Source organism: Tachypleus tridentatus, chromosome 13, assembly GCF_004210375.1.
Source record: "Tachypleus tridentatus isolate NWPU-2018 chromosome 13, ASM421037v1, whole genome shotgun sequence".
In the NCBI taxonomy this organism is placed as follows: domain Eukaryota; kingdom Metazoa; phylum Arthropoda; class Merostomata; order Xiphosura; family Limulidae; genus Tachypleus; species Tachypleus tridentatus.
Window position 1 is genome coordinate 61244942 of NC_134837.1, and position 16449 is coordinate 61261390.

The 16449-nt window shown below is 34.2% G+C and overlaps 1 protein-coding gene across 1 annotated transcript in view; it reads left to right on the forward strand.

The window, feature by feature from the left end:
• The window catches only part of LOC143238527 (guanine nucleotide-binding protein G(i) subunit alpha-like), a 52331-nt gene that overhangs the window by 1379 nt on the left and 34503 nt on the right, over positions 1 to 16449 (forward strand). Inside the window, exons 2-3 of the mRNA XM_076478819.1 lie at positions 7154 to 7196; positions 12063 to 12204. Of these exons, the coding sequence (XP_076334934.1) occupies positions 7154 to 7196; positions 12063 to 12204 (185 nt within the window). The remainder of the gene's footprint in view (positions 1 to 7153; positions 7197 to 12062; positions 12205 to 16449) is intronic.

Consider the following 16449-nt stretch of genomic DNA (forward strand, 5'->3'; position numbering starts at 1 on the left):
ATACCACACGACAGAGCTGTCTCAAGTGGCATTCAATTTCCTGTGTAAACGCATTTTAGTGACGCAATTTAAGTGTCTCGTGAAACATGTAGATGAACGTATGGGAAGTACAACAGGAAATAGAAGACATAACGGATATAGTTAGATCAGGCCTCTCTGCTGACCCTTTTTCTTTAAATGAGTTTGGTGTACAGTTAAATGATGAATTACAAGTTTAATTATTATTTTATGGTTCAGCGGTTGCTGAGGCATTTTGCTTAAATGTGTAAACGTGTAAAAGGGCCGCAGTATTTTCGAAATGTCGACTTCATAAAAAAAAAAAGAAGTAATAATGACATCAGAATTTCCAAGTGACCAGTTAGAGATTTGGTTTTGTTAAACATTGAGTTTGTTTATCATAAAGATCTCGTAATATGCATTTTGAGTATGATATATTTATAAATTATTTTGATATCGTAATTTCTACAATCGTCTACGGCGAACAAAAACCCATTGAATGCTCTGCCCTTGCACTATCACCCCTGAAAAAGTTAAAAATTTATAAACGTAATGCATTCGATCTCTCTGTTAGAAAAATAAAACTTAACTGGAGTCTAGCCCTTTTTTCCAACTTTAAAAATTTTGGCCTCTCGTCCTATTTATTATTTTCAAAACATAATATAAAGAGGACAGAATATTTTATCGTATTGACACCCATGACAGTCAGTAGTATCATCTGTTTATTCATTTTTCTCAAGAGAAAATGGTTAGGTTTGTTTTGAATTTCACACAAAGCTGCTAAAGGGGTATCTGCGCTAGCCTTCCCTAATTTAGCAATGTAAGACTAGAAGGAAGGCAGCTAGTCATCACCACCCACCGCCAGCTTTTTGGTTACTCTTTTACCAACGAATAGTGGGATTGACCGTCACATATAACGCACCCACGGCTGAAAGGCGAGCATGTTTAGTGTGACGGGGATTTGAGCCCACGACCCTCAGATTACGAGTCGAGCGTCCTAATCACATGACCATGACGGGCCAGGAAATTAGTTAAGAAATATTAACCTGTTGCTGTAACCTTACCACCACTGAAATCATCTCAGAAGCCTTTCTTTCTAACAAGTCAATATCCGTTTCTGGATATGGAGGCCAAAACCTTACACAATATTTCAGGTTTAGTCTCAACTACTGATTTCTATAGAGGGATAATTATAATTACATTTTTTGACTTGTAATTAGCATGCTTATAGATATACCCTAAAGTTATCTGGTTTTACAACTTCAGTAGCGTTTCAACCATTGCTGTGTCTGTCGTATTGGTATTGTGCGAAAGGTCTCGTCGGTCGTGGATATATCAAATATAGTGTGTTTGATATGTTATGCACTCTGTTTGGTGGTTTTATTTTTCGTGGCTCATGGTACTAAGATGGTACGATTTCTTGTTTTGTAATAACACTCGTCTTTTTACTAAGGAAGTTCTCTTCAGGTAGGTGGTTATGGGAATCCAGTTTTGGCTTCATCCCTGTGGTAATCTGGAAATGTTTTTGACAGGAATCGTGCGCTCTTCATGAGGTTTATCTCTGACAAGACAGTTTTCAAGTTCACTAGTTAGCTGTTTTCTTGCTGTCTTACTTCCAAAGATGGTGGATGGCTTTTGGCTTAGAGCACTACCTCTTCTTAATTCTATAGTTCACATCGCTAATTAGTGTTTTTTACTACAACCTTAAGCTTTTCCACACATCTTAACTTTGTGGATCCTCTTTTTGTGTGGCGTGGATTGCAACAGCCATAGCATGTCTTCATGATGAAATCCAATATTATCAGTAATGTGTCAACTTTTAAATACATTTATGACCTGGCATCAGTGGTCTGACTGCATATTTAATAACGCTCTCAGTTCCATTTTCAACATCAGTGATTCTGGTATGTTGCTTGTAGTTCCATGTATGATTGTGCAATAATTCCTATGTAAGAGTTTGGTAGTGACTCCACGTTTTGTTATGCTCATCTATGTGGATGGTCTAGTGATCTGAAACCGTATGCCTATATCTGTTCACCATTCCATCAGAAAAGGAATGAAAGGCTGTTATCCTAGTCTTTATGATCCCAAGGACTTGACATGCATTTGTAAGTAACGGTGATTCAAAGTTCCATTCATGATCCAAGGGAAGTTCCACAAGCATCTCAAACCTTGAAACAAGTTCAATGATAAATGTCAGCGCTGGAATTTCTGCTTCCTGGTTAAGAACAGTACTTGTTTCTGGTTAAATAGTTCAGTATCATTAAGGTATATTTATTCTTACTTCCGTTTTGTGTTAGAAAACCAAATAAATCAACAACAGTCCTCTCAAGTGGTGATTTTTTTATGTTAGAGAATCGAGTAAATCAACAGCAACCCTCTCAAATGGTTCTTTGGTACAACATTTCTGTAGTTGCCCAAATTTTTTTCGTTGTGCATGTTTTTACTTACGGTACATTTCAGTGTCATCTGAAGACACAAGTATCTAGGTCTTGGAAGGTTGTGGAAGTGATAATGCTTCTGATTGAAGTGAGTGTGGATGTAACAATGGTAGTTTTAATTTCGCTTGACTTGTTTTTTCCCATTTTTGACATAACAAGACTTGTAATAAGCATAACTCTCATTTTGGCTAGTATATTTTTGTCTTTAGGATGTATTGAGCTGCTGCCAAGAGGGTTATTCTGTACTATTTGTGATATACTCTGTAATAGGCTAAATACTCTTAATATTTGCTGTCTCAAAATCTTTTAGTTAAGTTTTTCATGTGCAGATGTCTCATCTTAGATTCTGTTTTGTTGTACTGTATCTTGGTTATTATTATCTTATGCTTCCATATTTTCAAAATTTTTACATTCTGTAATGGTACATCATCTCGACTCGCAATCTGAAGGTCGTGTCCTCGAATCTCCGTTCAATCGAATATTCTCGTCCTTTCAGCCGCGGTGGTGTCATAAATGACAGTCAGTCCTATTATTTGTTGGTAAAAGAGTAGTCCAAGAGTTGGTAGTGGGTGATGATGATTAGCTGCCTTTCCTCCAATCTACCATTGATAAATTAGCGATGGGTAGTGCAGGTAGCTCTCGTGTAGCTTTGGGCGAAATTCAAACGAAACCAATCCTATTAATTATCTGTCTCTTTTTTGCTTTTGTCTTTCCACTGTTTTATCGTTTCCAGTCCCCCCGGTGGGTCAGTTGTAACTTTAAGGAGCTATTACGCTAAAATGCTCCTTATATGGAGCATTTGCTTCGTCATCTAATTAGTGACGCGCATGAATGGATTAACGAGATTCCCACTGTCCCTATCTATTATCTAGTGAAACCACAGCCAAGGGAACGGGCTTGGAGAAATCAGCTTGATTTCACTAGATAATAGATAGGGACAGTGGAAGATGTAGCAATTTCTTGCTACATAGTGCAGTTAGTCCATTGTGTAGCTTTACACTAAGAAAACAATAACATCACTTTCGACGGTTTTTGTTCCCCTTTAAGCACGTGTTGTTATCTTGACGTTGAACTTATATTTTTCAAAAAAAAAATTTAGTTTTCGAAAACAATACCACTTTCGACACCAGTTTACGTAATTTGCGACAGAATTAACTTTCCAATAAACGCATAGAATATTTATAACTTACCGTGTGTTTCTAGTATTTCTCTAAAGGCACAAACTGTATACTGCAAAATTAACTAAATAGCTAGCCAAATAATCAATCAATAACCTCATTTAGTGACACCTAATTTGCATTTTATGTCGTTCAAATCATTACACTTCCAAGAAAATTCCAGACGTCAAGACACGTGTTTATTAAATGACATCCAGACTGTCTTACACACACACACACACACGTATTAAAAGTATCCTATCAAGAGTACATTATCAAAAACGGAATTATTCACTGAGCTATTCAGTAATGAAAAATGAAATACAGTTAACAAGCAGCTATTAAGAAATCACGTTGTAGGATGGCTTTAACATAACAACTGCTTACTTGGAAAGAAATGTTTTAGCATATTGTTTACATAAGCTTCTTTGTGTGAAGCTAACGTAAGTACCCAAAACACATGTTCTCGGTAGATGTAACGCTAAACACAAGCAGTAAACAGGCTCGATTACACCATGACCTCACCCAGATTACAGTGAAAGAACAGGAGAGACTGCGTTTCAGGATGTTCGTTTTCTACAAGTGATCACTCGTCTTGAAGGGAAGTATATATTGAAATGTTACAATTTTTTTTACTGATTTGCCTGTGTGTAACACTTCCTGTGGTGTTGTGTGATATTTGTTTTCAGGAGAGAATGATTATTTGTATTGTTGCCTCGTGATTATTACTAGCACACTGACGTGAGTACATGCAGACATGTATTGTATTCCACTATCAGAATAAATTGTTTTTTTTTGTTTTTTTTACATTTCTTTCAGTGCAAGTTTATGTAGCGGTAATTGTTGTTGTGAGGAAACTCCAGACCCCACATTGAAAGAAAAACAGTAACTTTCGCAAATTCCATCAGTTTTCCAAGCACTGAATTAAAAATGATTATGGAAAGAAAACATATTTTACGTTTCACAGTGTAGTTCTATTCACAGAAAAATAATTTGATTCTGAATATGAAAATGTGCTTCTTCTGTAAGAAATATTGTTTCATACTTGTTTATATTGAGTTTACTTGAATGTAGATATAATTGTTATGTATTATACAAGGTGTTCGGAAAGTCACTGTGCAGTTTTGTCTGTTAATAAATATATAAGTGCACAGTGACTTTCCGAACACCTTGTATAACTAAGTATGTTATTCTCTGTCTACGTATTTCTGAGTCAAGTCATAAAGCCGTATACTAATTCTGTAACAGAGTCCCATTCCTTTTCAAACAATATTATGAAACTATTTATGATCAGGGGTCCATCGAAGGTCCTTCTGGCCCATCAGGGAAGTCTTGAGATCTAACCACCTTTAACAGAAAATTAAAAACTAAGTGCACTTTGAATCGTTTATATTTAAATTTCTGTAAAACTACAGTCTACAGCACTGAGTGCTTTTATATAAAATATATATCTTGTATGTTTGTGCAGAACATAAAATTTACGATGAAAGCATTCTGTTGCAACATTTTTTTTTTTGCATTTTGTAACATCCAACATTTTTCTGTTGCACCGTTGCATTTCAATAAGAAATGATGGTACTTTTCGTTAAATCCCCGCAATTTTATTAACTTTTAAAAATATAAAAATATATAAATATGCATTTTATTCATATAGTAAATGCCCTTAATAAATTCCTAAAACTATATTTATAGGTGTTTTATTTTATTGATATAGCAGTAACTTAACGTTTGTCAGAGATAACTGATAAACACTGATATTGTAGGTAACGTCCTGTGTTTAATGGCTTTAATGATAACATTTTGTTGTGTTTCTAGTAACAACACAATTGCATATTTATCGTTTGTGTGATCTTGTGACAAAATAATAATAATTCCGAGTTTTTCGCCGAAAAGTGTTGGGATATTTTAATTCTCTATTTAACCGTAGGAATAACTTGTTTGATGTTTTGCTTTATTGTGATAGCAGGAAATGGCATAATTTTACATACACAGCTTTAGGTGTAAGTTTCAATAAACGTTTGAGAGAAGTTTCAAGTTTTTGTAATACTAAGTATATTTACTCTGTTTTTCCACAATGTCTCCTGCCCATCTCAGTTTTTAATGATGTCCACTCACATGCAGAAATGAAATGAATACGAGAGATACTTGTTAACTCGTTTTCTTTGTTATTCAGCTAAATACCTAATGTACACGTATAGCTCAGAGTACTTGGCACTTAAAGGGAAGAATTGAATGCTTTTTATTAAATACACTCCTATTTATCTATCTCAGGCATAGGTTACGATAATACTATTAAGCCTGCAATCCTGGTACTAGTATTTGATAAAGTAGAGTTCGACGAACATGCACATTTTATTTAAAATGCCAAATTTATCAAGATTGCTAATTATCGTTTATAAATTATCACATTTTTGGAAGTAGCACTAATGTTAAGCTACTGACATTTGAACCGCTTGGTAATGATTTAAGGCTACAGTGAACGTTATGTTTCATTAGGTGAATACATTTTTGGCGCGGCTAGCTGACATATCAGTTTATTGCAGGCCCGGCATGGCCAAGCGTGTTAAGGCGTACGACTCGTAATCTGTGGGTCGCGGGTTCTAGTCCCGGTCGCACCAAACATACTCGTCTTTTCAGTCGTGGGGGCGTTATAATGTTACTGTCAATCCCACTATTCATTGGTAAAAGAGTAGCCCAAGAGTTAGCGGTGGGTGGTGATGACTAGCTGCCTTCCCTCTAGTCTTACACTACTAAATTAGGGACGGCTAGCACAGGTAGCCCTTGAGTAGCTTTGTGCGAAATTTAAAAAATAAACAAACAGTTTAATTCACAGTTAAAACATGGGGTGACATGCTATCCAAATAATATTGTTATACGTAATAAAGGATGTGACTTGGTGAGTACCATTTCTAATACAATATGAAATCCGATGGAAGTTAAGTTTAACATTCGGTAACTATATTTCAAGACAATACAAGGATAAATTCATTACTCTATATTTTAAAGATTGTTAATGTTAGAGTATTAGTATCAAAATTACAACGCATTGATCAGTGTTTTGTGCTTAACATTTGAAGGTTCAAGATTAATATTTTTAATCCTAGTATTTATGTAGAATTCAAACACTTGCAAGTGAATTGCAAGTGGGCATTTGCATTTGTTGGGCAAATTCGATGTATTTAAAATGCCCTCTAGTGTAAAGATTTAACGGATTTTTAAAATAGTGATACACAATTTTTATTTTTTTTTATTACCGTGCCCACTTTCAAAAATATGCGTATTGCAGTACCCGTCATTAATTTTCCCATATTAATTGTTGTCATTGTATTGCTTAAAAATAGTAATATTTGTACGGCAGTTGTTTTTTTAATTTATAATTTCAAATATAATTGATGTACTCGTGTAGTCATAGCTGATCGTCCCCTTTTCGCGTCACGGTTTTAAAGCATCTGTTAAATCCTAATTTGTAAAGTTGGTTTTTTTACTGTTAATATTTGTAGCGAATTTATACTGAAGTATGTTTTCACATTTTTTAATCATGTTCTTGTTTCTTGTCAGGGGCTGGAGAATCAGGGAAGAGTACCATAGTTAAACAGATGAAGTAAGTATCTACTGTTATTGATTCAAAACAAAGTACGCCACTTTCAAGGTTTTTGGACATGAATATTTAAGAGTTTCGCCAATTATTTTATATTCTGTTCTATGGTAATAAGTGCGTTTTTCACACGTGGCACCTCATTAGGTCATCAAGACGAAAACTATGAGTATCCCGTGCATGTTTTAAACGATTTCTTTTTACATTTCTATACTATCTTTTCACACTAAATATGTCAACTATAATTTGTTTTTGGTTAGGTTGGAAAACTCGTACATAACACACGCATATTATCTTGATTCACTCGTCGAAGTACTGGTGCCTGGGTTGATTCATCTGGAGATATGTTCTCAAAATAAACATTTTCTATAATGAACTATTGGCTGAACATTTATTTATTTTATCCTAAGGAAATACTACAGTTTTTTTTTTTTTAAATAACGAACTCAGTGAATTATAATAGAACGATTTAATAGTTTAAAATTTGGCATAATTAACATTTGATAACGAGGAAACCACTTTTGGATAATGAAGTTTGGAGACAGCTTGAATGGATAATGAAGGAAACTTTATCATAAACAATATTATAAAAATTAATTTAAAAATTGGGGAAAATAGGAATCTTAAAAATACAGAAACAAGAGACATTAAAGTGAAGATGCAGTCGCTAAAAAAGTAAAACTAAAGGTTTGACACGTAATGTTTGCATTATTTTTTCAAGTTACAAATCTCTATTTTGATTCTCCTAAAAATTTTACAGCTTTATAAAATGTTTACATTATTTTCTCAAACTATAAATCCATATTTTGACTCTCATAAATATTACAGATTTTTAGACATGGAGTCAAAATAGGGATTTGTACTTTGAGGAAATAATGTCAACACTATGTCTTCAAGTTTCTTTGTTTACTTTTTTGGCGATTGCATTTTCGCTTTAAACTACTTGTATTGTTTTTGTATTTTTTCATTATCTCTATTTCCCTTTTTTAAACTAATAATTTTTGTTAATCTTGCTTTTTTAGGTGTTTTTTATGCCCATCATACACATAGAATCTGTATAATAGTAATACTGTGATATTTGAAACAGTTTAATGAAATACGTAGTTGATGTATGATGTTCACTCTGAAAACAATGACAGCTTTTGGATTGACTTCAATTAGACAGGTTGGCTATAGCTCTTTATCATTAGCGCAATATTATTTATAGTGGTACTAAATGTATGGTGATCAACCTACTATAGGTTACGTAAATGTTTGTAAAAATATTTAGATACTATAGTTATACCCTGTAGCTATGTGGGGAGTCTGTAAACAGTAGCTTGGAGTGACAACTAAACTATACTGGAATGGTGTATGGACTGAATTTTCTTACCGCATGAGTTTTATTCATGCAAACACTTGCATGCTGGGTTGTGTAAGAATATACACTGCTGGCCAAAATCTTAAGGCCAATGAACTTAAAAAAAAATATATGCATTTTGCGTTGTTAGACTCAACCACTTATTTGAGTAGAGCTTTGAAAGATGAAAATGAGGGGAAAATAAAAATAAAAAACCTTTTAACATTTAATAGGGAAGATGTGAACACTATGAAATTAGCCTAAATACTAACTGGTCAAAAGTTTAAGACAATACCAAAAAGAAGTCCTAAACATGGTAGGAAATGCCCAACAAGAGGTCTCAGTAGTAAGTTGCACGGCCGTCATTGCGAATAACTGCAAACATTCGCTTTGGCATGGTCGATATAAGCATTTGCAGAAGTCTGGTTGGAATATTATTCCACGTGGTGAAGATGGCTTCATGAAGATCATGCACTGTTTGGAATTGACGTCCATTTTTATAGACTTCCCTTGCCATCCACTCTCAAACATTTTCAATGGGGTTCAGTTCGAGCGAACACGCTGATGGTCCAAAAGAATCGCGTTATTCGCCATGAAAAAGTACTTTGTCCTACGGGCATTGTGGATTGCAGCGTTGTCCTGTTGAAAGATCCAGTCATTTCCACACAAGCGAGGGCCTTCAGTCAATGAGGATGTTCTCTCCAACATGCCAATGTAGCCAGCTGCTGTTTGACGCCCCTGTATAACCTGAAGCTCCATTGTTCCATGGAAGGAGAAAGCACCCCAGATCATGATGGAACCTCCTCCACTGTGTCGTGTAGAAAATGTCTCCGGTGGGATATCCTTATCGTGCCAGTAACGTTGGAAGCCACCTGCACCATCCAGGTTAAATTTTTTTCTCATCAGAGAACAAAACCTTCGGCCACTTTTTTACGTCCCATGTTTGGTGCTTCTCAACAAACTTTAACCGAGCTGTTTCGTGGTGTGGAAGGAGGCGTGGCGTTTGAAGAAGTTTAGGGTTTTTAAAGTCTTTCTCTCGTAGATGCCGTCTTATTGTTCTTGAGCTGCATTCTGCGTCTGTAAGGGCCTTATTCTGATTCGACAATCGGCTGGTGTCTTGCCGGACAATCCGTCGAATTCTCCTGGTCAACGCCGGTGAAATTTTTTTGGGTCGACCACTTGAAATTCTCGTTCCGTGTCCTTCAGGGTTTTTTGAGAAATTTGTAACAGCAGTTTTACTACGCCCAATCTTACCAGCGATGGCACGTTGAGAGAGACCTTGCTTTTGCAGCTCAATAATTCTGCCACGTTCAAACTCTGTAAACTTTTTAGCCTTTGCCATGTTTTTACCTAATGTAACACAGGAGATGTGAGTGGGAGATGTTGACAACGCTAATGCTTGAACACAGATGACTAAATTTCGTTATGTGTTTACCGATTAACGCTTCATTTCAGTATGGCCTTAAACCTTTGACCAGCTAGTATTTAGGCTAATTTCATAGTTAAATGCTAAAAACATTTTTTATTTTCCCTTTTCTTATTTTCATCTTTCGAAGCTCTATTCAAATAAGTGGTTGAGTCTAAAAACGCAAAATGCATATTTTATCTTTATATTCATTGGCCTTAAAATATTGGCCAACAGTGTATTAGTTCGTTATAACCTAAAAATAAATTTTGTAAAGTTATTTTTGTTTCGGCTTGTTTTTAGGTTATAATAAACTAATATAATTAGTGAAATGTTTGGATTTGCTGTTTTTAACGCAGTCCTTTCTTTTAATTTTGTTTACTTAACTTTATCAGTATTAATTTTTTATAATACACACACACTTGTAAAGCGCCCCCCAGTGGCACAGCGGTATGTCTACGGACTAGCACCGCTATAAACCGGGCTTCGATACTCGTGGTGGGCAGAGTTCAGATAGCCCATTGTGTAGCTTTATGCTTAATTCTGAACAAAGAAACAAAACAAACTTGTAAAGGTGTATTTATAGATAACCAAGTTGTATAGCAAGATGCATGCATATATATTCAACGTACATGTAATACAGCGTGTCATAATGTAATAGTATATGTATATAAATAAACATCATTATATTTCTCATATTTCATTCTTACTCCTCTGTTGTTCACAGTAAGGCTAGTCGTGGTTTTGCTGCAGGTGGTCAGATTTCTTCTTAAGAGTGACATTTCTGCACACTGTGCAAGGTCGAAAACGTATAATTAACAATTATGACTTAATTATATTAATATACCTTCCCTCTCTCCTCTCCATCTATGAAGGAATTTGGGTCGTGACGACTGCAAACTCTGGTGAGCGTCGCTGCTGTATACATAATCTGGAACTAAGCATTTTGTAAATAAAATCTATAGCTACAAAATTTGTCACAATTTTGTGTACAGTTGTCATTTCCTGTTTACATAGTCCGGCATGACCAGGTGGTTAAGGTGCTCGACTCGTAATCTGAGGGTGGCAGGTTTGAATCTCCGTCACACCAAACATGCTCGCCCTTTCAGCCGTGGGGGCGTTATAAAGTACGAACAATCCCACTATTCGTTGGTAAAAGAGTAGCCTAAGAGTTGGCGATGGGTGGTGATGACTAGCTGTCTTCCCTCTAGTCTTACACTACTAAATTAGGGACGGCTAGCGCAGATAGCCGTCGTGTAGCTTTGCGCGAAATTCAAAACAGACAATCCTGTTTACACGATTTTTGCCACTCCTTATAGTCAACATCAAGGGTGGCTACTATGTCTACATTAGTTACAAAATTCGCAATCACGCATCAGCCATCATCATGATTGCCGATCTGATGCTCGACATTGGGCTTGGTGCTATCTTTAAAATACAACTTAAAGATTTTTGTTGTGCATTGTAGCTTATAAGTTTATTTAAGTACATAATAAATAACTGTGACTGTATAACCCTTGAAACCTAGTGGTTTTTAATATAGTCTGTGGTTTATATGGAGTCTCATAATCTACTACAGACGTACTTATGTAGCTGCGAAGGCCGTGGATGTAATTTAATGTTTTAAATAAAACAGGCATGACGCATGTACCGTATCTGTTATTAATTTAATATGTGTGCAGTAGATTATGAGTCTTTATATAAATCACAGATTATATTATGACGATTAGGTGTCAATGATTATACAACTGCTGTCATTTGCTAGGTAGTCAAATACACTTAAAAACTACATTCCATAATACGCAGTGATGCGATTGTTAATACAATCCACCTTTTATTATAATACTCGCAGCCATTTTTATAAGTCAGTGAAACAATATTAAGTAATAAAAATGAAGAATAAATGGGCGATCCCTATTACGAACCACTACCAAGCTTTGTTCATGATGTACAACATTTCGACAAGGTTTTGTCATCGTCACTGACTATTTATTTGCTAATAAAGTTTCTTTTATTATCCATTCAAGCTGTCTCCAAACTTTATTAAGTGTAATTAATTTTAATTATTCTTCTCCAGCTTAGAAAGAAAAAGATGAATTTCTCAAATCCTGATGATTTTTGTATTTAGAATTATTCACGAGACGGGTTACTCGGAAGATGAATGCCTTCAGTACAAACCAGTGGTTTACAGCAACACGATACAAAGTCTGATGGCCATCATCAGGGCAATGGGACAGTTAAAAATTGAGTTTGGAGATCCATCCAGAGCGGTAAATATAAATTTTCTACTGTAAATTATCACTGGATTATATCAGAACATCTGTGTAATAATTTATTTAAAAAAAAGAAAGAAATTGCATTCCGCGAGGAGGTGAAGATGTAACTCCTGTGATAAGTCTATAGTTAATAACTATACAGCTTATCTAGGACTTCTGTTTATTTTTAGCTGTTTTAAAGTTTTATATAGATATCTTGCACTCAGTGTTTTTCGGAGTTTTCGCTTGTAATATTGTAAAGAGTATATTAATATACCGTATATTCTCTGCACATAAATTTCTTTTATGGGAGTAATAATAGGTACAAAACATAGTTCTATTCATATTAAGGTTTGTATGAGCACCTAATATTTTATATGAAATTGTAAAAACAAACTTGCCACTAACGAACGAAGCACAGGACAGTGTGGACGTTAATGAAAACTAAATAATCATTTATAGCATTTTCCCGATACTTATAAAAAAACAATCCATTTTTTTTTCTAATTTTATTTTTATCGGGGGTGTTTATGTTTATGGGTTAAAAGCGAAAATCTCAATCTTAAGTATAACAACTTAGCGGTAAAGAATATTTATGTTAAACTTCTATTTTATTGCAAGAAATAAACAGTGATATTCTGTTCTTAAATATACGATATCCAAGCTGTGATAAGTATACTATTTTGTAATGTTAATAATAAAGATTTTTCTATTTTATTAAGAAGAGTATGTTCACAGATATATTTTTTTTCGTTTTGTTGGTAAGGTTTTAGAGTTTAAATGGTTTGTTAGATTGACTTTTATCATATAAAAGATATAAAATTTACGATGTTTTTCGTTTAATTTGCCCTCTTGTATATAACTATAAATAATTACTTGAATATACTTTTGGCAGAGTAAATAGTTCATCACCTCTACCGAAGTAAGTTACTTGAGACTTGTTCAATGTTATGTTAAATTATTCGTCACGAGCTTGTACAGTGATTTTGATTGGACAATTATCTCGTCCTACCCACACAAAGTACTTAATTGAGATTTGACATGCTTATATTAAACATTAAGTCAAGAAGTTATACAGATTAATTGCTTATACTCTGTATTACACAGACATTTAGGTCTAATGTGATTGACACATTTATTGTGATACAATAGTCAAAGGAAACCGTGTAGTTGCAATCTAGGCAGTAATTTAAGGTTAAGATTGCAAATTTGCCCACCCCCTCCAAAGAAAAAAGAACAACCTAATTTAAACCGGACGCCTAGCTCAGTAATCAAGTGCAATTATGTTAATTATTTAGTTTTATCTTTAGACAGCTGTGGAAAAAAAACACATAACATTTTGAATATCTAGTTAGAATAGCAAGTATGACGTCTACTTCCACGGACCAAATACTGTCCGTTTCCTAATATCCACTTATGTTTTTATTATTATTAAAATAACGTTGTGAAATGAACACGAGGTATGTTCCTCCCCCTCGTGCAGCAAGTGCTGCGACGAATTTCCAGTAGCTCTTGGTTTCATTCTTATCTGACATAACCTAGTGAGATACTATGTCATCATCATTCCCTAAACTCGTGCAGCGAATCCGTGCGACTGAGTTTCAGTAGCCCTTTGTTTTATTGTTATTTTTAAACCATCTCTGATATGTAAGTTGTTATTTCGACAGCTCTAAAGAACTTAGGAGAGAGACTAAAAAATGAAAACCAATGATTATATGTACATAATTAAAAGAGTCGTTTTTAATAAGGTGGAAGAGAGTTTAGCGAAATATTTAGCTAAGTGTGACCTCAGTTTTAAGGTAAATAGCTGAATAAAACTGACTCAGTGCTAATTGAATAGAATTTGATCTAAGAAAAACGTTCGAAAAATAAGATCATCTCATCCAGTATATGTAAGTAAAATGTACACAGTGAAATTGTATACATCGGATGTATGTGTTTAGTTTTGTCAGAAATAATAAGAGTGAACTGCAACGTCTGGACTTTGAAAACTGTCATATGTGTCATTTCCCAGAGCGAGCCTTTCCGGCGGTAAACCAATACCATGTTCTTGAAGTAGAGAAATATAATTCCTTGTCGTTCCGGAAATACGACTTTATCATAACATAGGCTTATCAGTTTAAGCCGTTGCATGTTCATGTTGGAGATTGTGAAAGTATTTGAGCGTTACGTATTACTGTTGGCCTTGGATGTTTAATGTTACACATCCCTAAATGTCTACACTTGCAATAAGCAGTTCGTTTTTTGACGATTTATTGTATGTCGTATTTTCTGAATGGATTCTATTACTGTAATGCTTTCTTGACGAATTAAATGTTAATAGAGAGCTCTTGAATAGCACAAGATCGTAATAAAAAATTATAAACAAACATTGCCGTTTAATAACAAGAAATGTAGCTTCTAACAGACAGCTTTATACTTTTAATTTCGCTGTTTCTAAGTGTAAATGGTATACAAACATCAACATTGAACGACATATTTTAATATTGTACTCGTATCTCTCTCATCTATTTTCTCCATAATTAAATAAATTTCTTACTAAGTAGGAAAGTTTTAGTTTACTAGAAATCTAAGTTCACAAATTTTGACCTCTCTGCTAACGAGTGCTTAGAGCAGCACACGTCTGACTTGCCGCATCAAAATTCACTTTCCATAGGACAAATATAATGAGTAATGAAGTGTATAGTAATTTATATCAACAGTGTAAGACGGAACTTTTTATTATAACCATGGGTGCAAATACATAGTGACTTTTATTCGTTGGTTTATAATTGTGTGTAGAAAATTGCACACGTTGAAATTTAAAACATTTTTATAAATAGAAGCTGTTGATTTAGAAAAAAAATATTTTACTTGATTAACTTAACGAGTGTTACTTATTTATATCACAATGAAGTTACCCAACATTTAGTGTAGTAAAGTTTACATGCAAAAACGGCTCGTTTGGGTTGAGAAAATATTTTACATAGAAGAGCGAACAACGTTTCGACCTTCATCGTTGTTCGCTCTTCTATGTAAAATATTTTCTCAACCCAAACGAGCCGTTTTTGCATATAAATTTCTCAACAAGTGGGTTTCTCGACATCACTGAGTAAAGTTTACATTTGATTATACAACCTGTGCAGGTTGCTACTTCACAATTACAATTTCGTTAATTTATAATCAATTATAATAGTGAGCTTAGAATGTTTTTTTATTTGTTTCTTTTAGTATAAAAGTAAACAATGGGTTAGTATGTACTCTGCCCACCATACGTATTGGAAACCTGTTTTTTTTGTGTTTTTTTTACATTAAAAGCCCTCAGGTTTACCGCTTGGCCACTGAGGAAGGAAGGCAAGCTGGGTTTGTAAATGTGGCCTTTGCCTGAACAAACTGAAAAATAGTTTATACCTTTTTACAAAAGTGGTGATATGTAAAAAACAAAATATTAAAAATTGAAAAGCTGTTTAATTTGGTATTTGAATGAAAAATAAAACATCGTTATAGTTAGAATTACTAGTAGAAATTAGAATCTCTGTTATGATTTAATTATCCATTGAGTTGTTTTTTTATGTAAAATTGTGTACTCTAATATCGGCCCCTTAGTGGCTCAACTGTGTGTCATTGGGCGTATAACGCTAAAAATTAGGTTTTAATATTTGCGGTGGGCAAGGCACAGATAACCCATTATATAGCTTCATGCTTTACAGCAAACAAACAAATATTGTCTTCGGTGGGTCTACGATAAGTTGACGGATTTACAATGCTAAAATCCAGCGTTCGATTCCAAGCGGTGCATAAAATGCAAAAAGCTCGTTGTGTAACTTTACGGTTCCAGTATTTCCTCCACTTATTTCTTATGATAAAATTTGAATTTAACGGTAAAGAAAAAAATGGCATTCGTTTAGACAAAGTATTAAGTAAGTGAGTTACTAAATGTCTTGAATTTTCAAAACTGTGATATTCAAACTGACTTTGTAATTTGTAATCACAGCAATAAATAAAATGGATGAGAGAGTTCTTACTGAAAGTTTAAATTAAAATCCACTTGGTTATAGGAAAACATCCTCTATGAACTTAGACAAATACATTCCGCTCTAAGCAAAAGTTTTGTTTCTTGAAAACAAAACGTTTTGATTGAAAAGAAAGATTTGGTAATTTAATATATAAAGTAACATTTGTTAATGAGTAACATCACATTGTATAATTTTAGAAGTGTAATTAAATGATGAAGGATCATTTCACATGACCATCCACTTTATCACATTAAACGTTCTAAGA